This window comes from Dunckerocampus dactyliophorus, chromosome 1 (assembly GCF_027744805.1).
Source record: "Dunckerocampus dactyliophorus isolate RoL2022-P2 chromosome 1, RoL_Ddac_1.1, whole genome shotgun sequence".
NCBI lineage: Eukaryota > Metazoa > Chordata > Actinopteri > Syngnathiformes > Syngnathidae > Dunckerocampus > Dunckerocampus dactyliophorus.
In genome coordinates this window covers 39281150-39309136 of record NC_072819.1, presented here as the reverse complement: position 1 = coordinate 39309136, position 27987 = coordinate 39281150, and the positions used below count along the sequence as shown (strand labels likewise).

General features: G+C 43.7%; 1 protein-coding gene and 1 long non-coding RNA gene across 6 annotated transcripts; one reads left to right on the top strand and one right to left on the bottom strand.

Annotated features, from left to right (window-relative positions):
* Positions 1-22691, top strand: nol4la (nucleolar protein 4-like a). 5 transcript variants are annotated; one of them, XM_054792520.1, is made up of 11 exons: positions 1-788; positions 7865-8020; positions 10603-10714; positions 11421-11530; positions 12964-13105; positions 13901-14193; positions 14264-14449; positions 14651-15064; positions 15193-15309; positions 15593-15785; positions 19991-22691. In XM_054792520.1, the coding sequence occupies exons 1-11, from the start codon at positions 447-449 to the stop codon at positions 20206-20208; spliced, it is 2283 nt and encodes a 760-aa protein (XP_054648495.1). In that variant the 5' UTR covers positions 1-446; the 3' UTR covers positions 20209-22691. The 5 variants fall into 5 exon arrangements, with proteins under 5 accessions (XP_054648495.1, XP_054648487.1, XP_054648513.1 ...); XM_054792512.1 differs by having other exon boundaries at positions 13898-14193; XM_054792538.1 differs by having other exon boundaries at positions 3-788; positions 14876-15064.
* LOC129190132 (uncharacterized) lies at positions 19803-24268 on the bottom strand. The gene is made up of 5 exons (XR_008572939.1): positions 24145-24268; positions 24000-24051; positions 23784-23881; positions 20743-20825; positions 19803-20193 (listed from the first exon to the last, which is right to left on the bottom strand). It is a non-coding gene; the product is annotated as an uncharacterized LOC129190132 (long non-coding RNA).
* Between the last annotated feature and the right edge of the window lie 3719 nt (positions 24269-27987).

Here is a 27987-nt window from a genome sequence, read left to right as displayed (position 1 = left end):
GCATCTTTAAGGTCGAGCCCATTGTATGTGAAACTAGTGTCGGTGGTTAGAAAGTAGGTTGATAAAAACTGAAAGCGACGTTTGTTTCCGCGCTTTTGTCTCTATTAGGTCTGTTTTTTGTTCCTGGAGACGAGAAAGACGTTTTACGCACAGGTGGGAGATGGCCGCCCGGCATAGGACAGCCCCCCTTTTCTGCTCCTCAGCTCATGATTTGAGGAAGTGACATTTATCACCGCTGCGGTTCGGGACAGCGCTGCTCCGCTGCAAACAGGTGTGCTGCTGTCCGGGTCACTTGAGCCGAGGAACCACCGCTTCCCAGAAGCCGAATCGAGTACGTGGGACGGCTGGGAGTCGAAGGAGGAGGAAGCCGCTCAAGTGTGCTCTTTATTAGCCCGGGCTTTGGATCCAGACGGGAGGAGAGAGAGAAGGGGAGGCGAGGGTGAGCAATGGCAACGAAGAAGGCGTGCGTGGATGCGCCCAAGAGGAGCCGGAGTCCGGTCGTGTTGGAGGCGGAGATGTTCAGTGAATTTCAGGACTGGTGTCTCCGCACTTATGGAGACTCTGGCAAAACAAAGACAGTCACCCGGCGAAAATATAACAAAATCATGCAGACGTTGTTGCAAAACGACGAGTCGGACGGCGTGTATGTGGACAACAGCCACATTAACGCCAAATTCAAATTCTGGGTGAAGTCCAAAGGATTTCAGGTGGGAACCAACGTTTTGGGAGAGCACAACAAGAAAGGAGCTCCAGGGAAGCCCGTTCTATATGTCCCGGTGAAGTCAACGGTAAAGTGTGTGCATGTGCGTGTGTACGTGTATGTGTGCGTGTAAGCGCACGAGATGTCCCGTCTGCAAGTTGTCATGATTTTATTGCTCAAAACATGCACCTGTCATGATTTTTTTTTTCAAAAAATGTGTACTTATAACGTTTTGTGCTCCCGGCTTGCCCTCATCCCCCTCCACGATAACGCTTGACTTTGTCCACATCCCAGCCGGAGCAGCCCCACTCTCATCCCTGCTGCCATAGCAACGCCGGTGCCTCCCGGCAGTGGTGATGCTGAGAGGCTGTTGTGCTTAGCCATGACAGCAAGGTGGGTCGAGGCTGACGGGGGCTTAAGAGAACCAGCATACTGATAATGTGCTGCATTACACTTTGGACCGGACCGTGTATATCTCGTGTTGTCCGGTGTGGTGGTGGTGTTGCATGTGCGCGTGCACGTGTGCAGCGGCATGCTGATGGCTCGCCTCTGTTAGGACACCCCAGGGTGCCTCCTTGGAGGGCGTGTTGAAGTCAATTAACTTAGAAGATGCCACAATCACCTGCTGATGGTGTGTGGGTGGGATGGGGTAGTCAAGTTGATCATCTGCGGTTGTCTTCACAGCCCGCACCCTTCCTGTCCCATCTAAAGCCACGGACACGCGCACTGTGCTTATGCTCTGCCATTTGAGAGAACATGTGTGTTTGTACTGCAGACAATAAATGTCTGTCTTTTTCAGAAAATATGACTGCTCATGACTGGGTGTCAGCCAATGTGAGTGGCACTTTTTATTGTCCTGCCCAGGACACAGATCCACTCGCAGGCACTCGTTGCTCTGGCAACACCTGTGTACTCCAGGATTGCCTGCTTCTGTTGCATTTTACACTCCAATGTTAAACATATATAGACTGTGTATGATTTAAGACTACTGTAAAGTCATACTTAGCTACATTTTGCAGGCTAGTCACAGCTGACGTTGTGTGAGTTGAGTGTGATTAGTGACCATGCATGCACGGCTGTGCCTGAGACAAAAGGCTCTGTCGCGACACACATGCACACACATATTGTGCTCAGCTTCGCTATACATGCACGATGACTTGACATGTGACATAGTGTAAGGTTAAAGGTCAGGCCATGCACGTCCCACTGCGCATCTCAGGGTCATGTGTTGTTGTTTTCGCTGATATAAGTGATAAACTGTCAGCAGTACCCCGAGAAGCCCTCGTGTGGGTGTGCATGCGTGTCCGTGGATGGTGTTTGGGCCCACTGTGCCAGCGAAGAGACAGCATGCACCATTTTAAATAAGTGCCTTCAGGGAATAATCAACCACTTCTGCCCTGCCTCCCTGCCGGGTCTCTCTGGACCTCTAAGAGCAGAAACACACTGTGTTAACAAACCAGAGGAGATGTTGGCACAGATTAGGGTGTAAATTCATTTGATTCGTGTTGAATAGTTCAGATCCCTCCACAGGTGCTACACCTGTGTGAATGCACAATTTAGATGTGGGCCAACCGTCTTTAGAATCGTCTCTAATCTCTCCTCAATATTATGTTTCCCCCCGGACAAGGGGGCAGGTGTGAATAGTCTCTGCAGGTGCACGTGCTGCCCAAAATGTGTTGAGTGGCTTTTGTGTGCAGCTTTCTTTTGATAAGGTCTGCTTAGTAGCTTTTTGTCCGAGTCATTGATTAGATGTTCTTGGGACAACCCAGTTGGTGTAAATGTATCTCTTTTAACCTCAACTTACGATTGAAATATATTTTATTTACTGGAGAATATCATGTGCTAATATCATGTGTGTGGGGGTAGACCTCCTCCTGACTCAGCACAACTTGGGGAATTGAAAGAACAGACAAAACTTTAAGCAGCACAAGCAGTGTTTAATGATGAAGCAACAGCTCTTTGAATTTATATGCATGTGGATGTTGGAGTGTTACAATGCAATTTTTTTTATTCCTCTCACATTTGTGGGCCTTGTATGTAGGCCGCCGTGGTCTAATGCTAAAGTGACACACACTCATGCGGACGTCCCAACACGCACACAATGGTCATCGCCTCGCCGTACGGCTGCAGGGCTGGGGGTGTGTCTCTGGAGCTTGAGCATTGGACGCCCCGCTGCAGCTGCTCCCGGACTGTGCCAAGTTTCTGTATGGGGGCAGGCATGGGGCTAAATGACGGGAGGCTGGGTGGGGGCAGGGATGGATGCTGGATGATGTGCAGACAGTGAAGGTCTCTTCTATGTGTCAGCGAAGCGTACAAGGCGGCTTCAGTGTGTGATGGGACAAAGGCTGGGCGCAGTCGTGGTGAACAGTACTGACTCGGTGCAGAGGCTTCTGTCCAAGGCAGATACTGAATTATTCTCTCTAGGCTGTATGTCCATGTTGTCTCATGCCTTTTCTGCACAGCTCTCCCAGTAGCCCTCAGTGTGGAGAAGCAACCTCGTTTAGCTCTCATTATGTCCTGATTAGAGGAGGAGGGGACGAGAAATAGGACGAGAAACAGACACAGAGATGCACCGTGAAATTGCATCGTATGGAAATAAAAACAAAGACAGTGGAAAGTGTTGCCAAAGATGCATTGCCCCTTAAAGTGAGCATTGTGCTGAAAATGTAAAAATATTGTGTGCTGCTGCTTTTAGTTGCCATGTCAACTGAAATCTGTAACTATCTTTGATTAGCGCTTGCAGCAGGTTTTGGTGGCCACGCTGCAGATGTGTATAGCAGTTCATAAACACTTGTGACTTGTGAAGCATACAAGGATACATTGTTGACATCAACTAAATAATGAGCTTGGGAAAACCCTTATTTTAACTTGTAAGTCCAAATCCAATAATAAAATAGTGCTACACTGAATGATCAATTAACAAATTAGTAAATGTATTTGAGCTTGGCATGCATATATAATAGGGAGCGTATGGTATTGTTTTTATTTGGTTTTAAATACAAAAGTACACTGTAATGACTTTAACCTTAATGTGGTCCTGTAAGTGCTGTTGGGGGTGTTCTGTTCTATTTGTTTGCAAAAATAATCAATCATCAAAATTTACATTAGCTTTGGACGGTTCCATTCTTTGTCAAGACAGGAAAGAAGACAATTAAATAGCCAAGCTTGCTTGAATTTACAAACAAAGGACTTCAGTTCTCTTTCTGAGATGGAACCTATTATTCTTAATCACCTCGCGTCTTGAAAAATGGGCTCTAGATGTTTGCACCTCCACATCAGCTGAGAAGAGGAACATCATCATTATTATCTGATTAATTAGGCCACATTTCCCCGGAGAGCCTCTTTTGGGGAAGGGCCACAGAGTCAAAAGAATACTGGAACCTATTACTCCACAGCATTTGCATAAATACAAAATTTGGGGGCATTTTGAATCTCCTGTGCTGTTGTCCAGAGTTTTTCTTTCATCTCTGTCTGGCAGCGCTTATCAGAGGGACACATGGCCTCACTCTCATGGGTTCCCAAATGTTCACCATCCTAAACGAGAATCACAGAGTTGTTCTTAGGCCATTGGAGGGAGCCACTAATGAGCTTGTTATCATGAATTAAGCCTTCATAAAGGTGTTCATCCATGGTCAGAGAACTACTTTTTTGTTAGATACTCATCGGGAAATGTCAATACTGTAATGTGGTCATACTGTAAATTAGTGGCACAATGTGGACTGCACATATGTGATACTTTCCACATGTATGTGTGCATGTACAAAGAGGGGGTCGCTGATCGCTTGCTCCGTCTTTCCTCCCTTCAGCACCCTCTCTGTTGCCATGGAGAGACTGTTCTTTGCTTTCCCATAGGAGGAGAAATTAACACCATTTTTAACTGGCCCGGGGGCCTCCCCCCTGTGTGGGAGACAGTCAGAGTTCTGCTCCTCACACACACAGTCACACATGTCTTTAAGTCAGCAATAATCCCCCTCTCGCACCGCTACTGTCATTTTTAATGCCTTTCCAAGGACAACATTTAACGAACGGGGACAGCTTCATAATAGAGAGAAAATGTGAAATTGGACTCTGTGATGATGCATGTACTGGTCATTTACATAACATATCCTCTTCTGAGACTAGAGCGTCAGTTCTGACAGTCCCAGGACTAGTGGTACTCTCACCGGCTCAGTAGCAGTATATTGGGAATGTCACTCTCTCTATCGAATAACGTTCGTTATGGGAGCAGCCCAGATAGACACAGACACACACACACACACACACACACACAACAGAGGGTTGGAGCTCGGTGCACCTAATGTGGATTTAATGATAGACTTTGTGAGCTGAGGCAGAGGGGAGAGGATGATGGTAAAAAGAAAAGACAAGGATGAAGAAATAGAAAGGAGGACAGAAAAAAAAAAACTAAGGAGGTAATGATCTCTCATATACCTGTTTTATGTCATATGCACCTTAATCTGTCACCATCAATCATACGTGCACACACTGGGTATAAGCTCTGTCCCATTTACATGTCCATTAGCTAGCTGATATTTACAGACCTCTTGTCCCATTTGCAAAGAGATCATCTGAGTCACAAGTACTGATGACACAGCCTTTTTACTTCATGTTGTGTTATGTGTGCACACAAGCAAACATAAACAAAGGGCACACTGATATTGGCTCAAATAGAAAAAACAAATAATAAAGACAAAAGTTACATTATTTTCTACAATGAAAATGACCTGACCACCACATTTAAGGGAAGCCTTTGCAACAATGATGACAAGCACGTATAACAAACAAATAACTCTGTTGGAAGCTGGGTGAGTTATTCTATGCAAAAGAAACGGAATCGTGTTTTGGCCTGTATTTCTTCCTTTTGGGGGTCAGACTATTTGTTTTACTGTTTGAATCAAATGTTGTTGCGTCATAATGTTGCGTGCGTCAGTACAAATGTTATTTTAAAACGTCATTGTATTGAGACCAGCAGATTGTTGTATCTTTATCGAAGTACATGCATGCTCCTGCAGTCAGCACTCTTCTGTCTTTGTGCAACCAGCTGTCTTAGTATAAGTCAAATTTTAGCATGTTGACTTTAAAAGTTTCTTTTGAATGTCCACACCTTATTTATCTGTTTGCCTGTGGCGCTCATTTGTGGTGTGATGTGTCTCCTCCATCTCTCGTGGCCTGTCTTTGTGACCCAGCTGCTTCCTGTGAACCGCCCTACCTCCTCCTCCTGACCTGCCTGTGTGCAGGACTGCTCCTCTCTCCCCATCAGCGACTCTGCTGTGTGTGTGTGTGTGTGTGTGTGTGTGTGCGTGTGTGCGTGCGTGCGTGTATGTGTGCAAGACTGCCAGCGGGGGTGGGGGCAGCCGACTCAAACCCTCCAGTCTCCTAGCAACAGAGCGGTTTGTTGCGGGACAGGGAGCCGAGGATGGGGGCTGGTTGTACAGTGGCTGGGGAGAGCAAAGTCCTGCGGGATTAGAAAGAAAGAGAGAAGGAGAAAAGCAGGGTGAGAGTGTTGCAGTGCTGTGTTCATGATGTCTTGTTGCCATTTAGGGATGCTGACATGTCTCCTTTGCTCTTTAAAACGGCACGCTGCTGATGAGACCAAATATCTACAGCTCCATTCAACAGCTGTTCTCCTCTGAGATGCTTCAAGCTCTGCCCGGTAGACGTGTACTGTACTCGAACACACATAGCACGCACAAATAGGCTCATTCAAAGCATGCTGTGTCGAGAGGTGAATGTTTAACTCCCGTGTGCTCTTGTTTGGATGCCTTTAGCTGGCAACCGCTCTCAGAAGCCCAAGACGGCCTTCAGCCACTCGGGCTGTCAAAATGGCTAATGAAAGTCATGGCTGCATTTTCCTACCTTTACATAAACGATTACAAGTATTGTTTTTCAAATTGCATGTTCATTTTGATCCAAAAAAATACACTACCGAGCGAGTGGCAGGATTTTGGAGGAATTCAGCAGAGATGCAGCAGTGCTGTGGGTGCAATGCACACCCCACAGTAGTATGAGATTATCTAAATCCAGCGTGAATGGACCTGACACCATTGTCCCAAGCAGCAGCAGCGGTGCTGGTGATGTCGCTGGAGTGGGGGTTGGCGGGGTGTGGGGAGGGTGTCTGTGACGATGATACCTCGCTAGATTACAGCTGTGATGATGAGGTGGAGGACTGTTATTATTACATTTATTATCGTTACATTTAGCCCATGCTGACAGGGGAGAAGGGCTGGGAAGAGGGAGAGAGCGGGCCGGATTAAAACAAACCCTCTCTGTGAGCTGGTTTTAGTTGCCATGGCAACGATCATTACCTCGCACTTGGGAGAGCCGGAGCAAGAAGAGAGAAGGAGAGGGGGAGTGCTGGGGGTACAGTAAGAAATCTGGGAAGATAGTGTGGACTGATGGAGTTACGGGCTAAAGACATGGCAAAAGGAGAGAGGAAGAGAGGACATGTTGGAAAATAAAGTCAGAAAAATGAAATGTCACGTCCCGGGAACAGTGTGAAAATGTCAAGGTGGTAGGGAGAAAAGTGTGCTGCCTTCAGTGACATGTGAGAACTTTTTGAACCCGGGATGCTCCACTTATTCAAACAGTCAAGGATCACTTTCTTCGAAAGAAGCAAATCTCCAGAAAATGTCAGCGCCTCACCTCTCTGTGGAAAATGACACAACTAGTTCAGTTAAATTCTTGCTGGGGCACTTAATGTTTAATGATGAAAGTGTTAGAAAGCTGAAAAGATAGGGAAGGGAAGCCCTGGGGCACTGTGGATGGAGCCGTTGTCCTGGCGATCCCACTGTGTGTCACATGACCCTTTGCCCAGCACACCTGCCCGAGAGAAATCTGTGTCTGTTTCTATGGCGACAGGGTCAGCGGTGCAGGAGGCAGGATGGCCGCCAGAGGTGGTGGTGGGAGGGACTATTGGTCGTGAACGGTTATTTTTAAACGGTGTGGAAATGAGGGGACGTTTGCCGACCTCTCCAGCTGAAACACAAACATAAACGCAAACCCTTCGTGTGGCGTGTATGACTGTCTGCACCGACATGACCAGTGTGCATAAACAACTACAGTATCGTGTTCTGTCAGGAGAATCTCTGTTTGTAATATCAGCAATGATACACGCCTGTCTGTGCAAACACTAGAATCACCTCCAGTTTCTGTTGTGTGTTCCAGTGTTCAGATGGCCATTCAGCCCAGGACAACTCCTCTTTGAAGCGTGTGGCTGTAGTAGAAGACTTCTTTGACATCATCTATGCCATGCATGTGGAGATCGGTGCTGACCCTGGCAGGGCACCAAAACATGCCGGCCAAAAGAAGACCTACAAAGCGGTGAGTTCATCCTACTTGGACTGCAAACTCTTTGACTACCTATGAAAAATAGATCAGGTCACATTAAACAAATTACTCAAGTGGTTTTAGCAACCTGCTAAATATCTTATTGTCATTTTTGATCAACTGACTCCTGACTTTCCTCCAGCACCGCCAACAGGGAGACCTTTGCAGTTAGAAACAAAGTCTTCAGAGTATATTTGTGAGCACATTTACATGGTTTGCATAATGCATTATGTACATTGTTTTCTCTTGATCTTTCACTCACAAACCTTCTTGAGTTAGTACTTTGTACTTTACAAGTTTGAATATCAGCTGGTGTTTCCTAGTCATCATTTTGACTCTTGTGTACCACCTGTGTGCTTCATGTTAATACGTTTGTTTGCCGTCAAATTGGCAAGTTCAGCAGTATGTTAACTGAGAATGTGTCAGCTGGCTTACAACTAATTGTTGACTGTTTTTTTCCTGTAACTAGTTACACAGAGATATGAAAGATCAATCACTTCAGTCTGTTTCTATTCAAACTTTGCACAAAAAATGATGGTTGTGGTTATGGTTTAATTAATTTCGAACATGCATACAGTGTACATTGAATGTTACAAGTGACAGTTTCACATGTCCGAAAAGCAGTTTATCAAGGTCATTGTTATTGAATGTAGTCCTTCTAGTCCTTCTAGGAACATCTTGTGACCTGGGTGTAATTTGTAGCCCTGTGAGGACCACATCATTCATTCGTGCATTCTGATCCATCTCATCAATTAAGATTTTCATGGTGCGAAAGGCAGCGTTATCCTTCAATAGTGCCTTGATATTATCCTGTAGAATGTTGATATCATTGCAAAATGCTCTATTTTCTTCCTTCCTTCCTTCCTTCCTTTCTTCCTTCCTCTTCTTTTCTTAAACCTCCTTAAGAGCAGCGCGCGAGACAGCTTCCATAGGGTTCATAGCCTCCTTAAGAGCAGCGCGCAAGGCAGCACTGTCTTCCAATAATGCCCTGATATCATCCTGCAGAAACCTAACATCCTTGCATAATGTTGTATTTTCTTTAGGGTTTTTAGCTTCTTTAAGAGCAGCGCGCAAGGTAGCATTGTCTTTCAATAATACCTTAATATCGTCCTGAAGAGCCTTGATATCTTCTATAGGGTTTTTAACCTCCTTAAGAGCAGCACTCAAGTCTGCATTTTCATCTTGCAACTCCTTGACCTCTTCTCTTAGTGTTTTGATAGCCTTGCCTAGCCTTGATGTCAAGTAATCAGTAGAAAAGTGATGTTTTTACTTATTTTGAACAATTCATTTTCTGGGTCCAATGTGCATTCACACTCCCCATGTTGAAAACAAAGTGTAGAATTTGATGGTCAACTAGTGTTTTTAGAGAAGCATGAAGTCTGTTTGTTTGTTACTGCAGAACATCCAGGTATAAAAATAACGTCTTGACATTTTGGTCTATTTCTGATTAAAATGTTTTTTAAAACACGTCGATCATAGTCAAGGTAGCCGAAATGAGTGGTAAAGATTTCAGCCTTTAACTGAAGGGCCCCAGATTTGATTCCCCTTACCTGAATAGGTTCATGCTTCGGAAACCACCCAGGTTTTCAACTTTAAATCAGCCACTGATTAACACCTCTTTGCTTTGTCAAAGACATTATGTTATTGTACCGGCAAAACAATGTATAATTTTTAGCATCAGTAGTTTCCAAGGGAACAAAACCAACTTTGCCTGTGCACTAACCGCATGTGTCACATGGCTGCTGCCTCTAGAACAAAGGCAGCATGACAGTTGATTCCAACAAACGGGTGCGGTGTGATTTCTGATGCCCGGACCAAGTGGCGCAGGACAAAACGAGGTCCTTTGTGTTGGCCGCTGTGTTGGGGCTGTGTCGGGTTCGCGGGACTTCGGTAACCCTCTTTTTCCCCCTCCCCTGAGGAACAACAAAAAAATAAAGCCAATTTCTGCTTGTGCCCCTGCCCTGTAGAGAGGTCCTGTCACGTCTCATAGAGTGTACCCTTTTGAGGAGGCAGCATCATTGGGGCAGGGCATAATATGGAACTGTCACTGTGGCCTTCTGGGAGGAGCACGCTCCTCTGGGTGGCCTTTCCCTCTCAGCTGCCTCAAGGGGCCATGATGTGTGGAGGGGGGGCAAAGGGGATGGGGAGCAGTGGCAGTGGTGGTGGGCCCAGTGGGGGTGGGCACCCCTGCTGTCTCTCCATGGTCTTGTGAAGGTCGCATTTTCCAGGGAAACGCCAGAGGGGATGAGTAGGGGAGGGTGGTGCTAGAGACGAGCAAGGAGAGGAGGCCGACCATGACACGAAGGTGTAGATATGATATGTGCCGGCAGAGAGATGAAAACAAAAAGGAAGAAAAACTCTGCTGTGCTTAATCAAAGCGGGAACATGTACAGGGCTGGAGCTGGATTTAGGGCATCTGTAGGAACAAGAGAGAGGGGACGAATCCTCTTCAGGGACGACCAAGATAATGCGCAATAACTGACCCCAAACTTTTGCTGAAAAAAATCACGTGCATTCACTTTACACTTTGTGATGCCATTTTAAAGCCTTTCTATGCTAATTTCCCCCTGACACAGATAGCAGAGACCTATGCCTTCCTGCCTAGAGAGGCGGTGACTCGGTTCCTAATGAGCTGTGGAGAGTGTCAGAAGAGGATGCACATCAACCCCAGCACTGCAGAGTTCAAAGGTAACATACTGTAACCTGTGGGTGCCCTGCTCATTCTGCAGACGTAATTAGCTGATAGAGTATGCTATTTTGAAATCAACCTTTAAGAGTGGATACCGCACTGATCATTTGTTCAGGGGAAATGGAAATGTGGTGTGATGTTGCAAGTCATTTTGCCAGTTAATTACAGTTTGAAATATTTGCGTTTGTTTGTTTTGTATTGTTGGTTGAAGTTAGACCCATGAGATTTTCCTTATAGTCCTGACTGATTTTAAAAATGACGTGACTGTGGGTTTGATGACTTTTGAGCTCCTCATTGATAAAAACGTGTATGTAACCATCAGCAACATGATGTAACAAAGACTCAAGAGAGCTTCGTGCAGAAATACAATGACTGAAGAGGAGTCCCCCTAGTGGCCAACGGGGAGAATGCAGGCAGCTCACTGACATTACCTGTGTTGTTGCACAGCAGAAGAGGAGTTACTGCTTTAGTTTTGTCACAGGGGAACGTCAGAGAATTATATAAAAAATATTCTTCACATATAAGAGATTAGATAAAACTAAAACACTCCCCCCCGATGACTTTTTGTTGAGAATTTTATGCATTAAAGTCTTCAGTTGGAAAAAATCATTTAATTAATTTGCTAACTACCCCACTAATTACTTACTAAATCATTGTCTAAATCATTGTATTCACTGATGCTTTCACGTCTATTTACTTCTGCAGAAAATGATAGACCAACCTCTCTGGTCCCTGACCTCATTGATTACAACATGCCCCTTACTGCCACCTACCTGAAGCAAATGAAACTGCAGTGCATGACAGCCACGGAGAGGGTAAGTGTGGCTGACTGCAAACAGCGTGCGTGTGTGTGTGCGTATGCGTGTGTGTGTGTGTAATTAAGGAAGGTGTCCTGATGAATACATCGGGAAACCCAGCTCTTTCAGGCCTTCCCCAATTTACTCTAATTAAATTTCTATTGACGGCATAAGTCCCCTGCTTCTTCCCTTTTAAGCCTCATCAAGGCTGCAGAGAGGAAGGCTTTGTGCGGGGCCTCTCAACTTTTAATTCAATATTAAAGAGTAGGTGCAGCGCTCCTGCTGGGAGGAGGGGCCCACTGAACAGGGATTACGCGTGTGTGAGTGACGTCACGCCGGAGACCACTCCCACGGCAAGATGTGACGGAAACACTCCCAAAGAGCTGTCACAAAAGTGCGGGGAGCGGCACTTGGTGATGACAATGTAGACCCAAATCACGCATAATTAGGATTATTGGGAATTATGGCCCAGACTGTGATTCGCGGGTGAGTACAAAACTGGTCGCAAATGATTTGATCATTTAACATTATTTGCATAGCTGCAGAATTGCAGCGTGTTGTGTTGTGTATTTCACTGATTCGCAGGATAATTTTAAGATTAGCATGCATTGTTTTGGGGAAAGATAAATGTGGTTGTGCATGATGACACTGTAAACATATGCTGCACTTTTGTTGGACAAGTTATGAAGGAGCATACTCCCTTATACAGGTCATTAGAGCACAAAACAACAACATACTTATTAAAAGTAAGAATCCTAGCCAACTTTATTCCTGCTGGAGTAGCACTAATATAATCCAGGCTCATTCTCGCTTATTTGTTTGTGTATCACATGTTACAATCTGTCTTTTAATTGAGACAAATGACATTATGAGATGCACATTTGTTTAGATTGATGTTTGTTTGATGGTATTTTGTGTTTGTAGTCTTTACATCTAAAATAACGCAAAAAAGGGCCACTTTATGGCTCCAATGGCTGATTTGGTGTCCAACTGAGCGTCCTCCTAACAAAAGAGTTAAAACCTGTTTGTTTGGTCCATATTCTGCACTGATATATAGCAAGATGACTGCTGACGCACGTCTCTCATGCAGCCTTGGTGCGAAATATGGTCACCAGAGGACAAAGCTCAAGATGTGAATAGTTTGTTCTCCTTTGCTAACCCTCAGCCCTCTGCTTTACTCATGTTTGTGTTACGCTACAGCAAGCATGTTCCCTACGTAACAGTTAAAAATAGCACTGCTCCAAGAAAGATATTACTTAAAAGGAAAGCTTCTTCATTCCTTCGTCGTTCTGCTATCCTGTATCAAAATGTCCATCAGGAGATGCTCAGATGTCATCCTTCTAAAAGCAGAATGCATCAAAAGTTGTTGACAAAAGTGTGAAGCTTTCTCACACCACAGGTTTTCATTTCCTGCCTCATGGTCCCTTTCTCCCCCTGCTCTCCTCCTCCAGGATGACAGCTCGGTAAGTAGCGAGGACATGAACGGTGCTGAGCCTGCATGGGTCGCAGCTGAGCAGCCGCCAGTGCCTGAGCCCAGTCTGCCAAATGGAGAGAGGCTCAGCGACCCAGCAGCCACCATTAAAGAAGAGGACGGTGAGACGGGTTCACATCTCTGCCACTGTCATACAAGTCCTAAGACTAGAGCTGTCCTATCTAGTCAGACTAGTGTTTATCCCACCTAGTAAATGAGCGTGAACTGATGAAGCTTGCTCGGATAAGAGGCGAAACGTTTTTTAAGACAACCTGCATAGTCCGGTTGGGATCGATTCAATGCCACTGAGAATACAATGACCTGGATGAATGAGAATAATTACAGGCATGCGCCATACAAGTGTTTTCGGTACTTTTTAGCTGATTGACAAATGACTCAACATACAATATGAACATGATTGGTGTTGTGCAGGAAACAGCTTGCCTTGTTCTTAGTAGACTAATCCAAATAAATCCAGTGGGTGGGACACCAGTGCAGCCCCAATCCGATGTGCACCCCTCTCTCTCAGGTTGCAGGGCTTAGAAAAGTAGGACAAAGGCCAGCATTAACCCTCACACTACAGAGAGACTGAAATTAGGGCAAGTCATTGAAAGGGAGAAGACCTCAACGAAACACGACACATGTAGGAATCGCACTCACACTGAAGGCTCCCCACCCCCAGTACACGCCTCATCCTTACTGCTCCCTCTTTGTCGTTTAAGCACTAAGATTCAGCCTTTTAACCACTTTTGATGTATTGGACAGTTGACCCGAATACTCCTGAGGCAACATCAGAAAACAGGAAATCCCGCCCTCTTTTCCAGCACATCGTCTTGTTCCCAAGAAAACAGTCGTGTTTTAATGATGAACAAACACGCAACTCATCTCTCAATTTTTGTTCCTACCCCTACCAGCAGACGACGACTCCTCACAGGGCAGCAGCGCCAACGGCATGCCGGCCCTGACCTCGTCAGAGGTGCAGCCTGTGGGCGGGAACCCACCAGAGGGCAGCGCCCTGTACGGGGATGTGACCGAGAACGGGTTGAGTGCTCCCCTGGACTTCAGCACCACCCTGTCGTCATCCTCCCCAGATGACCAGCAGCCGGTCAACCTAAGTGACAGACTGCTGCCAGCAGGGTGTTCACCGCAAAATTCGTATCCAGCAGACCCAAACAGGAAGTACCCCATCAAAACCGAGTACTCCAACAAGGTAAACGCAAACATACTTGAGTCATGAGTCATTGTAATACTAAGATTTGAACATGCTTGGGTGTCTGTAGTCCCCTCCGTACAGCTCAGGAAGCTACGACTCTGTGAAGACTGAACTGAGCATGTGTGCAGAGGACTTGACCTCCGGCCGTGCACAGATAGTGGATGATGATGACGACGATCACGATGACCATGATGACGCCGATAAGATCAATGACGCAGAGGGAATGGACCCAGAGAGACTTAAAGCCTTTAATGTAAGTGACCAGGCTAGCAGGAGCTGTGTAATGCAATACAGGGCGGTTCTTATTTTGAAACTTTGCTGTCACTAAATTATATATTAATATCTTATGCATGGCTACGCCTGTGTAATGTCGGCTGCAAGAAAATGCATTTCAGAGTCTTATGAAAACAAATAACTGTGACACACAGGCAATATTGTCCTTCTCATGATGCAGCGCTTCCATTTTCACCGCCTGTGTGTGTGTGTGTGCACAACCTCCCCCCTCCCTCTTATTCCTATCCTTCCACTGTCGCCGTATGCTCCCCATCCCCTTCCTGCCTTTCCTCTCTTTTGTTTTCAACTCTCGCACCCCTCTCTTACTGCCGCCGCCCCCCGTCATTTTTCTGCTCTACATCCTCTCCCTCCCCTCCCCCTCTCTCCGTCTCTCTCTCTCTCTCAGATGTTTGTGCGTCTGTTTGTGGATGAGAATCTGGACCGCATGGTACCCATCTCCAAACAGCCCAAGGAGAAGATCCAGGCCATCATGGAGTCCTGCAGTCGCCAGTTCCCTGAGTTCCAGGAGCGCTCCCGCAAGCGCATTCGCACCTACCTCAAATCTTGTCGCCGCATGAAAAAAAGTGGTTTTGAGGTATTACGTGCCCCTGGCTGTGCAATATATAAACACACATATCCTGTAATGTCACATTGATAATGCTAAAAAATGGTGCTGCCAGATAACATTTACACATTTACATTTACACATTCACGCATTTACAGATACGACCAACACCTCCTCACCTCACCTCTGCCATGGCTGAGAACATCCTTGCTGCTGCATGCGAGAGCGAAACCCGAAACGCCGCCAAGAGGATGCGGCTCGATGTCTACCCAACGGTAAATGTTTCAGCAGCTGGCTTGGGAATCTGCCTAGAATGGATATAATTCAGGGGTATACACTTACCAATCATAACATTGGATACACTTGCACTATATCAAATTTAATACAATGCTGTGGTTGGAGTCAGTCTATAGGGACACCTCACTACAGACTAAATCTGCAGCAGTAAACATATTGCAAAATGAATACCTCACTGTGTGCATGCATACGTAATGAAGTGTCTGGTGAGTTTAAGTGCTCAAATGGCTACTGCCACTAAAATAAAACATCTGCCCACAGGACGAGCCTATCTCTGTTGACAAGCCCAGCACCAGGGATCCTGCATCTGTGGCCCCATCAGGCTTCGCCATTTCCAGCACAGCTTTTGTCCAAGACCAGCTCTATACCAACGGAGGCCTCAACTACAACCTGCGGGGATATGGCACAGCCAGCAGCAACCAGCAGAACGCTGCTGCAGCGGCCCAAACCAATGGTGAGGAGTACTGTTGGTTTTAGGTCAGGGGTCTTCAATTACATTTGTCCAAGTGCGCCAGAATTTTTCTCCGCAGACACTGTGAGAGCCAGATAGTATCATATATATATATATTTATATATATACATACATACAAAAATAGGAGCAAGACAAAAACATTTATAGCAAGCAAGGCTGATCAAAAGTTTAAGCCCATAGCTAAAAGAAACCCGAAACCCCCCTAAAATAGAAATAAAATCAGTAATGTAACTCAGTAAAGAGTAGCGGCAACATTCTTGGTAATCACCTCAAAAATTGATTTGGGCATGATTGATGCCAGTGTTTCCAGGAGGCTAGTGGGGATGTTGCTTGTGGTGGTGAAGATGGCTTCATGGAGGGCATCCACTGTCTGGAACTGACGTCTATTTTTGTAAACTTCCCTTGCCATCCATCCCCAAATGTTCTCATCTGGATTTATATCAGGGGAACATGCAGGATGGGCCAAAAGAGTGAGGTTATTCCACTGGAAGAAGTCCTTGTCAGGCAGGCATTGTGAACTGCAGCGTTGTCCTGTTCCGTTTGTTCCGTTGAAGGAAAAAGCACCCCAGATCATGATGGCGCCTCCTCCCACTGTGGCGTGTGGAGAACATCTCAGGTGGAATCTCCTTGTCATGCCAGTAATGTTGGAAGTCATCTGGAGCGTCAAGGTTACATTATTTCTCATTAGAGAATACAATTTTCTTTCACCTTTCAATGTCCCATGTTTAGTGCTCTCGTGCAAATTCCAAATGGGCAATTTGAAGAAGACGAGGCCTTTGAAGACGTTTTTGCTTCTTAAAACCCTTCTGTCACAAATGCTGTCTGATGGTTATTGGACTGCACTCGGCACCAGTAACAACCTTCATTACCCAGTCATTACCACACAGATGAGGGCCTTCAGTCATGAGGGATACCCCTGCAACATCTCCACACAGCCAGCTGCCGTTTGAAGCTCCTGCACAACCTGAAGCTCCATTGTTCCGTCCATCCATCCATCTTCTATGCCGCTTATCCTTATTAGGGTCGCTGGGGTATGCTGGAGCCTTTCCCAGCTGACTTTGGGCAAGAAGTGGGGTACACCCTGGTCTGGGTTCTATTGTTCCATTGAAGCACCCCAGATCATGATGGCGCCCCCGCCACTGTGCTGTGTGGAAAACATCTTAGGAGGATCTCCTTGTCATGCCAGTAACATTGGAAGGCATCAGGACTGTCAAGGTTATATTGTTTTCTCATTAGAGAATTTTAAAGGCTGTTGTCTTAAACTCTTGATCAGCTGATTTCTGTTTATTGATTGTTTGCAATAAATAGCTTCCTCCAAATTGTTTTTTGTCTCAATCGCATTTCTTCTTTTTGCATTTTGAAGCTCTACTATTTGATCAGAAAGTTGAAGACAAGTTGGAAAATTGCAAGAATTTACATTTTGCACTGTTGGATCTTAAGAAGGTTGTAAGTAGAGCTTCAACATGCAAAAAGAAGAAATGGCCGTGCGACAAAAACATTTTTGAGGAAGCAATTTATTGCAAACAATCATTAAATGAAATAGGCTGTTCATCAGCTAATCAAAAGTTTAAGACCACAGCTTTAAAAGCCAAAATCTTGGCAAAATGTCATTTTCTGTCAGGTATTCACACTATGATGATTTCTTGATGGCAAAGACAAAAAATCTTTCTCTGTTTGAACGCGGTCGGATTGTTGAGCTGCATAAGCACGGCCTCTCACATCGCGCCATTGCTGTTGAGGTTGGACGCAGTAAGTCAGTCGTTTTAACCTTTTTAGTGATAGACCCAAATAAATGTCACTGGCCCTGAGCTGGAGGATACAGTTCGCTGTCTACCAACACATGGGACGGTTCCCGGCCTAAATGAAGGTTGTTAGTGGTGCTGAGTGCAGTCCAATAACCATCAGACAGTATTTGTGAGAGAAGGGTTTTAAGAAGAAAACACGTATTCCAAGGCCTCGTCTTCTTCAACGCCACAAAATTGCCTATTTGGAATTTGCACGAGAGCACCAAACATGGGGTATTGAAAGGGGGAAGAAAATTTTGGTTGGCAAGGGAAGTTTATAAAAATAGACATAAGTTCCAGACAGTGAATGCCCTCCGTGAGGCCATCTTCACCACCTCAAGCAACATTCCCACTAGCCTCCTGGAAACACTAACAAGATTAACAAGAATGCCGCAGTTGCTCGTTACGTGGTCCTTTTTTGAGCATTTTGCTTTTTTTTTTTAGGGATTTTTTGGGTTTTCTTCTTTTAGCTCTGGTCTTAAATGTTTGATCAGCTGATGGGCACCTTATTTCAGTTTAATGGTTGTTTACAATAAATTGCTTACTCAAATTTGTCTTACTCCCATTTCCTATTTTTGCATTTTTGAAGCTTTTACTTAGAACCTCCTTAGGATCCAACAGTGCAAAAAGTAAATTCTTGCAATTTTTCAACTGGTCTGAAATTTTTTAAGGGAGTGTATATGTATGTGTGTGTGTATGTGTGTTTGCGTGTGTTACCATGTTATCATTTACCTTAATCAGCATTTGAACCCCAATTCCCTTGTACCAAGAGCCAGCAATGTTACCTACTGAACTATTTAGCCACTTACTGAATGCTTTCATTATTTGGGTGAGGTTTTGTGGGCCAAATGAAAGGCTTTGGCGGGCCTGACATGGCCTGCGGGCCGCCAATTGAGGACCCCTGGTTTAGGTCAACTAAACTACAGTCAAGGAAAAAATGATTAGACCGCCCCTGTTTCATCAGTTTATTGATCCATTTTATACCAAGAGCAAGAGCATTTGCTATTTTTGTCGTCATTGTTAGATTTGTCCACCCAAAGGTGCCTTTAGTTGTACCGGGCACTAAAATGAACAAGAAACTGGAGAAACAAAGGTGGTCTTATCTTTTTTTTTTTTCACGACTGTATGTAGTCTCCTACAGTCAGAGGAAAACAACCATATGCAAATTTCAGTGAAGGTGAATATAACAGCCAGTTATGTTTGCTTTATGTGTAACCAACTTTAACAACATGATCTTTTTTTTTTCCTTCTTTTTAATGGGGAGTTCTGCCTCTGACATGTTGACGCAGATGGTTGGCATCTGTGGTCAGAGCATTGTGTTGCAGAAATGACTCATTTGCCTTTCTGGTCAAAAGAGCGACAAAGTGTCAAACAAAGTGATACAAATCATTTTACAAATGAGTAAACGAGAAAAAACCAAAGTGAGCAGATCAGCAAATTATTTTCCAACAGATCTTGCTCCTTTACATTATCCATTTGATTGCTTGAGGCCAGCACAGTGATGTGTTGGTTAGCACTGTTGCCTCATTGTATCATGAATTGGGTTCTATATACGTATTGAACTGTACATCTTTGATTCATGCTCTTGTATGGGTTCTCTAAAGGCTTCTTCCTACAAAGACATGCATGTTAGGTTCATTGAAGAGCTTAAGTTGTCTGCAGATATGTGAGTGTGCATGGTTGTCTGTCTCTGTATTTCATTCCTGTGATTGACTGGCGATCACTCCAGGGTGCACCTGATTTCACACCCAAAGTCAGCTGGGATCACTCCAGGGTGCACCCGATTTTATACCCAAAGTCGGCTGGGATAGACGCCAGCTTCCATGTGAACCTGAATAGGATAAGCCGTCTAGGAAACTGGTGTTCACTTTTGAATTTGTTACCACCGGTCGCTTCTCATTATTTTGTTGTGTGTGACTCCCTGGTGATTCTTCCAGACGTGTGATATTTGATTAGAAGTACTGAAGGAAAACACCTTACTCCACCCTTCCATCACTAGGACTTTACAGTCATTGCCAATTTGGTATTTACAATCCGAAGGCAAAGCTTAGAAATAATTCCAGACCACGGACATACTCGCTAGCAATTTTCTTGCTCTGTGGAGCATGACGCAGTTTGATGAGGTAATCACTCGTGCGCCGAAAATCCAGGAAATATGATATCGGTAGAAAAAACAATACAGATATGATCCAATATCTCATTTTTATTCCAATTTTAGATAATAATATCGGTCGGCCTATATTATCAGACATTCCTACTGCTAATAATTACTTACATTCTGTATACAGTGTATGCACAAGCTACAAGCAATATTCAGTCTATATGTTTAGCAATTAAAACATATACTGTAAATATAATATAACATATAAATACTTCCTAATTTGATTACACTTGTGTCTGCAGGTCCCACAGACCTGAGTATGAAGTCCGTCGCTCCAAACTCCTCCTCCTCCAGCTCCAACAGTCATGGTCAGGGAGGCGGCGGGGGTGGCGCGTCGGCCCAGCTCAGTCCTCCAGAGGTCACGGCAGTGAGGCAGCTCATCGCTGGTTACCGGGAGTCTGCGGCCTTCCTGCTTCGCTCGGCAGATGAGCTGGAGAACCTGATCCTGCAGCAGAACTGAGCTTGAGCCGACCCACAACGCAGCCTGTCCGTCTACATATGTACATATGTCACGCTGACATGCAATTCTTGGACAGACACAAACAGACAAGAGTGGTTCTGCCAAGCACAGCAGGTCCCGTAAGGTACCTTTACTCATCCCACACAATTATTTATGCATTTGGTTCCCTTTGACCTCAGTGCTTTGTCTCGCTTTCACCACCGCAACCCCCATTTGTCTCAGGAAGTGATAATCTGTATGGAAAACTAATCTGATTGTCCATCTAGTGGAGTATTGCAAGAATTCAGTTAGCATTGTTGTGCAAAGGTTTGCCATCTTTGAGTTGTCACACACATGTAAGATATCCTGTACAGTGACATGATTTGATTGGGTGATCTACTCCACATTGGTACTACATTTCTCAATGTTTCCAAAAATAATGACTTAGCTTCACTGCTAAATTGCCTGCCATGCATGCAAAATGCATAGGGAAGAAAAACTAGACTTTTTGGACCATTTTAGTAGTCTCACCAAGCTGTGTGGTCAAAATATTACCTCGTTGTCTGAGACTAAGACTCATGTCTGGCTGGGTAATGACAAGGAAGCCGGAGCATGAGCTGATATGAGGTCACAAAAACCTGTCAGGGAAAAAAAAAAGAGATTAATATATTATTTAATGTCAGCAGATGAAGGTGCAATATTGATGATAATCAGTAACGGTGTACTTTTAGAGGCAAAAAGGGGGAGTATTTCACCGCAATCCTCTCCTGTTCTAACTGTTAAAAGACGTGATAATCCCATGCAGCATTGTAGCCAATTCCATTGTTGTCTTGTTGTGAATACTGATGTTTATCATTAATCATTATCATTAATTATGCTCATACAGATCTACAGGGACAAAAAAGGTGACATGACCTAGACTACTTGTTGCACAATTTGTTTTTTGTGAAGGAATTGATCGGTGAGTTTTCTCATGCACAGCCATTTACAGATTGATTACTTTTTGTTGAGGCGACGGTCAACATCCGCAAGGCTTTACCGGATGTTGTGAGTGTGTGCCTCGCTCACTCAGATACTCTTTCCACCCCCCACACCACGGTCGATGTTTGAAAACTCGCAAGAGACAATCTTTGACAAAGATGTAACTACATCACAGTTTACGCGCCCTGCTGTCTGTCTGTGCTGTATGTGTGTGTGTGTGTGTGTGTGTGTGTGTGTGTGTGTGTGTGTGTGTATTTGGGGGTCTGATGGCACACAGAGTGCTCAAACCAGATGGAGAACACAGTCTCACACTTTTGACGGTGAGTCACTCAGCACAAACATGGTTGTCAAGTGTGTTGATGTGGATTTTTTTTTAATTTGTATTTTTATTAAGTATGATTTTGCTTTGGCTTAAAGTGTTGTTGTGCAGAGTTTGTGTAAAAAAGTGAAGTGGCCCATTTTGTACAAAAATCTGTGAAGATTGAATTCAGTCGCTCAGCACATTCCAAACAAGGACAGTGATTCTCCTAGCGGCCGCCTGGGCTTGCACATGACAAAGTTTAGAGAGATATAGTTCTTTATTTATCTATCATCAAATCTATCATCAAACACGTCATTACCACGCCAGCATCCCAACTGCATTTCAAGTGTAATCCCGATGAACTATTGCAAGTTTGGAAGCACTTTATAGCTCAGGATTAAGGAAACATAAACACAGTGATAAGTGAGTGTGTCTTTACTTCCAAGTCATGGTCACGAGTCAAGTCACAAGCAGCTTTACAGCTCCTCAGCAGGGCGGCCTGCCAACTCACGCGTGTGCCACATATCTAACGTAACCCTGATGTGCGTAGGAGTCTTCCTCATCTCCTCTATTTGTTTTTTGTTGTAACTTTTGCCATGACGCTCACACTCACAGACGCTCTCACCCCAGCGTTTGCTTGGTTTGTAAAGTGGATGCTGAACAACGTTGTGTGCTAGAGTTTGTGTGATCAACAGCCATTTTGTTGTTGTTTGTTTATTTTTTTTTTTTTAATAACGATGCCCAATGGATCTTCTCTTTGTATTGACTGGACAATGTAATAATCTATTGGTGTTGATGAAAATGCCCTGGTAGCTTGTGGATTGCCAACGTGGTCAGATAAGTGTACTGTATAGCTGTACAAAGAGTGATAAAAGATGTTTTGAATTGTTCTTTTTCTGTGGGTACGGCACTGTTTTAAAAAAAAATCGAAGTGGTTTATGCCCTTGCCTGTTTTAACTTATCATTTGGTGGTGGTCTGTAATGCTATTGTTATTTATATGATTTCATGGTTGCCTCTCCTGCACTGATAAGACTGTAGCTCTGTGCATGGGGGGTGTACTGTACACCTGTGTGAAGCTTCGTATCCTCCCTCCCTCCAGTTTTGGACTCAGTGAAAGTGTGATGTTTACATGTACAGTTTTTCAGAATATGTTTCTTTTACGTTTTATGTTAAAGAGTTTTTCCCACTCACCCGTTCCCATAAATTGCAAACACGCACCAAGATAGTCTTCTTTTGCCGCTTGAAGTGCAACTTCTCAAATTGACTCAAATGGCTGAAGATCGCTGTGACACCTAGGCGTGGTCACCTGGGTGTTCTGGTGACAAGAGTTAGTAAAAGAGAACTTCCCAACTTCTCTAAGTGGACCAGCACAGGTGTATCAAAGATGAGTACAACTTAAATCAGCTCTGTTCAAATACTGTTGTGGCCTATAGAAGGAGAGGTGAGTAGGTACATTTTTAAAACGTAAGTGCTCAGAAAACTTCTCTTGAACCCATCTGGTACCCTGAAAGGTACGTGTCCTTGGTAACATATAAGCCATTCCCCTCTCCTGGCCTTTACGGGGAACCCATAAACCTCAGGAAATACTCAATCTCCAAGTAAGAGTTTGTATCCACTGATTTCCTCTGAAATGAGACTGAAATCACTAACAAAAAAACCATTAACATTTATATGGAGATGTCTATTGTTTTGTACATTTATCATTGTGATTTGAAAGTGGATCTTTTTCCGGTACATGTGACTTAATATTTTGATTATGTTGGAGTGTTTATAGGTATAGATATTTATTATTATATGTGGAAATACAAAAAAAAGAAAAAGGTTGAACCTGTTTCATTTGTATGTTTCATGCAAAACTGTCCAGGTGAGATCCTTTCTGCCTCTTACATATCATTAAGGAGGGACCTGTGTTTGTTTGGAAAATAGCGCTTTTTCAGTGTTGCATCAACGCTACGGGGGGAAAAAACTACACCAATGGTTTACCAACACAGTTGAAGACTCTCCTCTTCTCCTGAGATGTCAGTAATTGAATAAAATAGTGCGATGAGCTATCAAAGTGCAACCTTGCTTCCTTTTTCTTAATCACATCTTTAACAAAAACACTTGCTGAACCACTGTACAGCAGGGCGGCGAAAGGGCAACTACATTGTTCCGGGGGCCACATTTTTCAAAACTAAGGCGCGGGGGCTGGAGTATTACTTTCACGATTACAGTATTCCTCTTTTGTAGATACTGTAATGCCTATTGAAGACTCATACGGTCACATTTTGACGCTACCAAATGGCTAACATAGAGTCATAAAGTCATACTCACAAGCGATATGTTTGTTAGTCAAAGATCCTTTACACCAGTGGTCCCCAACCTTTTTTGACCCACGGACCGGCTTGTGTTCCCACAAATCTCCCGCGGACCTGGTGGGGCGGGGGTTCGTACATTATAGCGATCTAAGTTATCTAATTTATTATGTATTGTGTAAAACTAAGACATGAATCATAACAAATTAAAAGCACAAAATGAATGCAGACCCACCATCCACCAGTTCAAGTTCCAGCCAAGTTTTTCCAGAGAGATTATTTCATCGCTGTTTGACGTGTGTGGGAAAAGGTAGTGTGCTAGCATGAATTAACTTGAGACAAATGTGCACATTATTACTCAATAAGTCATCAAAACTTACCTTTATGCATTCTCACATAGTATCAGCATTTTACACCAAATATGAGGTTAAAGAAAAATGGTAAAAATACAGTAGTAGTCTCTGCGGCATGAGATAGTTATCACACGCACAATGGACATGCGTCAAGTGAAACGGATGTAACAGAGAGAATCCGGCCACTTTTCAAAATAAAACAAAAAATGAAATAATGGAAATTATTTTTTCTTTCTGTGCGGCCCGGTACCAAATGACCCACGGCCCGGTACGACGGGAGCACTATGCTTTTTTTTTTACGGGTCTCCTGCGAAAACGCCAGTGAAAGATTTTCATTTGGAGTGATTTTTTGTTTTTAAAGACCTACTGCAAAAAAGTTAGTCAAAAATCCTTGATACAACAGGAGTGCTCTGGTGTTTTTAGGAATCTGCTGCAAAAAATGCGAGTCTCCCCCAAGTTTCGATGTGCACTAACAGGCTGGTCTGATGTCATTCACAGGCCAGATCTGTCTCGTGGGCTGCCAGTTGATAATATCTAAGCGATATGTAATATAATAAAAAGCTCCACTGCAATATGGATAAGCAACAATGTAAAAAGGAAATACACATTTGACATTATCTAATCATACAGTATACCTTGAAAGAAATGTGTTGTTTTAAAGGTCCCTTTACTTAATACAAGCAAAACAAGTATTAACACATTTTCTAATTATTTTTATTGTATTTTAGCTCAACATGCTGATATATACATTTAGTTTTTAATTTAGACAAAGGGCCGACATTTGGGGTGGCAGTGACTCAGAAGGTAGAGCAGGTTGTCCAGTCACCGGAGGGTTGCTTTACACCTTTCCCCCAGGGTCAGCCTCAAATGACAAGATGCTGACCTACGACCCAGATCTGGTGCCTGGGCCCTGTACAATGGCTCCCCGTTGCTCCTCAATGGACGGGTTAAATGCAAAAGACAAATTTCACTCTACTGTACATTGTACATGTGACACATCTTGCTTTAGAACGTTGCGCGAGTGAAGTTTTTGTCCACAAGAGGGCAGCAGAATAGCAGAAAGACAAGGAAGATGCAGCCGCGTGGCTCGTAGTTTTAAGATTTCGTCATGTCGTCCCAAAGTAGAAGGCCAGGTTTACAGGCATTCGCTCAGAATGAACCACTCACATTGTAAATCATATTAAAATAGTAGTTACTTCCCCAAAATTAACGTGTTTCTGAAAAATCCTGATTATGTCATTGTGTCCCAATGCATATTTCAGCAAGATCAACAAAATAATGGCTTCCCTAGAAGAAGTTAAATGTTGTATAATATCCCACAAAGCCAAAGCTAAATCCTATACGTAATCTGTGGTGTAACCCAAAGAGGACAGTGGAGATACAAGCAATGCACTCAACCAAACTTGTAGGTCACTTCTAAAAAAAACCAAAACAATGTTGCATGCTAAAATGATACTCTAGAGTTTCAACACATATGGCATGTTTGGAGATACTGACACAGACGTCATTAATCCTGGTAGACAATGTCAAGCTTGTCCGTAACTTTAGAAGGAATAGTAGTTTAAGAAAAGAAACAACAAGAAAACAACAAATTCCCAAATTGAAAGATTTTCCAAGAAGATCAATGGTATAACACTGGAATTGAAAGTTACATACAATGGTATCATACTGAACTTGAAAATTATGTAAGCTGCACTTTTAAACTTTGTCAAGTGTATTTAGAGGTCTTTTTTGCTCTGTAGTCTGTGGTAGTCTGACCTACTTTCAAGCAGCAACATGGTCAAATATTCTGGCACAGTGAAATGTAGATCTGGGAGAAGCTACAGCTGCCGTCCTATGAGAAATTATACACTCACTTGCACTGAACAGTCTGTCCAGAGCAGCAAATTACTCCATTTTCAGTAAATTGCAAGTCTGCATGTCACAGATTAAAACAACACAATCATATATTACCTGAAATACTAAATACTAAAATGAGTGAAGTAATGGAATCCATTAGAAAGATAAACAATGACGTAAATGTGTTTCCTGAAAGGAACTGAACTTTCCGCTGCGTTTTAATACATCTGCACCCATAGTTTTGTGGTTTCATATACACAGAAAGGTTGATCCCAATCGGTACTGAATGTACACACAGTATACACTTCAACAAAATCACTCTAAGCAAAAAACATAATCTTGTTTTAGACTAACAAGCTATTTCTTCTTACTAGGCACTTTCTATGTTAGAGCAGTGTGCTTACAGTATCTTAATCATACTCTTCTTAAAAAGAAGCAATAACAATCTGCCAACAATACAAGAAAACGTGACCAAAATGCCATTGCTGTTTAAAGTGATATACTGTATGTTCTAAGATCTGACATTAATTTCTTCAAAGAAGCAAAATAATCTGCCGACAAAACAAGAAAACTTGCCAAATTTTCCTCTTCTGTTGGCAGATTATTTTGCTTAGTTTAAGTAATATAGCTCAAATTTGAATACTTACTGCTTAAGACTTGTGTTTTTGACAGGGTGGCATAGTAAGTCCACAAATGAAGAATATCATATAGTTGGGACCTCTCATACTCACCAAAAAATGGATTTTACCAAGCATATTTTGTGGACATTTCTGCTCATGCCATACTCTGTTTACTCTTTAAGAACTAAAAACCAATCCATGTTGCCTTGAACTATAACGGAAGTGAGCCAAGCATGTTTCAAAAATTCTGTTTTCTTTTTTTTTTTTTCTCAGTCTGCTGCACTTCCCACGGGTGGCCCGCCATGCACTTTGAAAACCACTGAATTTAGCTAAGAAAATGTATCTAATGTGGTAATAAAACATAGCATAGTCCAAAATAAGTCTTTTCTTGAAGTCAGATCATTTTAATCTTACTTTGATTTCAGTTTTTGCCGGGTAGCCAAAGTAACTGTGTCAAAGGTCAAATCATGTTTTGAAACAATCATGTCAAACAAAGAACAACCCTGTTAATACTAGTACTAGTACTTAGTTTTATCAGCACTTTGCCATTGTAAATACTTTGTAAGGACAACACAGTGTTATGTAACACACTTTCATAGATAATGAATTATTACCAGTTGATTAGATAATCTTCACGAGTCACCTCAGTCTCAATTAAGGTCTTGTTCAACGACAAGTCCAAGTAGGCAATTATTTTTTATTATTATACTATTGCATGCAGCGGGTCAGGATGAAGCTAACAGGTCGTCGAGACAGTCTATGTAGGTTGGCCTGTGCAAGTTGGCCGTTGACACTGTCAGCCTGTGTGTGTGTGTGTGTGTGTGTGCATGTGAGACATGTCGACATGCACAATGATGAGCGGTGCACATGCCGCCAGCTCATGCTTCTCATCAAATAAAGAGCTAAAAACAGAACGGTGCACCCGTGTAACCGTGCAAGCAGCGAACCCTTCACCTGAGACGGCAAACATGTATCATGTAATCCAATAAGTAACTCCCCACCGATAAGGGGCCACGTGCTTGTTGTTTTTGTGTTTTCCTGTTGCATGCAATGCGGGAGCGGACCTTTCCTTGGCAGCGCTGAGTCACAGGGCAGCTGCCTTTGGCCCAGATTCCTCCCTGGCATGACAGAGGACACCTTCCACTAAGGCAGAGGCTCTCAGTTATTTTCTGTCAGGCCCCCACTGGGGAACAGAAATGTTTTGGGGGACAGAAATGCCCCCTGATGATATCTATTTATTTGTCTGTACTGTACAGACTGAACTCGAAACTGAAACCAGTGAAATGCAACAAAATTAAAGAGCAGCGACGCACACAAGTGTATTCAAGAGTCAAATTGCATGCTGAGTATGACAATTCAACATGTTGGCAGGTTTGGGTGGGGGGCACCTTTTTATCTGAGAAGCACTGCG

Bases quoted from the DNA above. Each gene is read 5' to 3' on its own strand.
- nol4la (XM_054792512.1), top strand. From the start codon at position 447: ATGGCAACGAAGAAGGCGTGCGTGGATGCGCCCAAGAGGAGCCGGAGT. The intron at 789-7,864 runs GTAAAGTGTGTG...TGTGTGTTCCAG, and splicing joins ATGTCCCGGTGAAGTCAACG to TGTTCAGATGGCCATTCAGC. The intron at 15,065-15,192 runs GTATTACGTGCC...ACGCATTTACAG, and splicing joins TGAAAAAAAGTGGTTTTGAG to ATACGACCAACACCTCCTCA.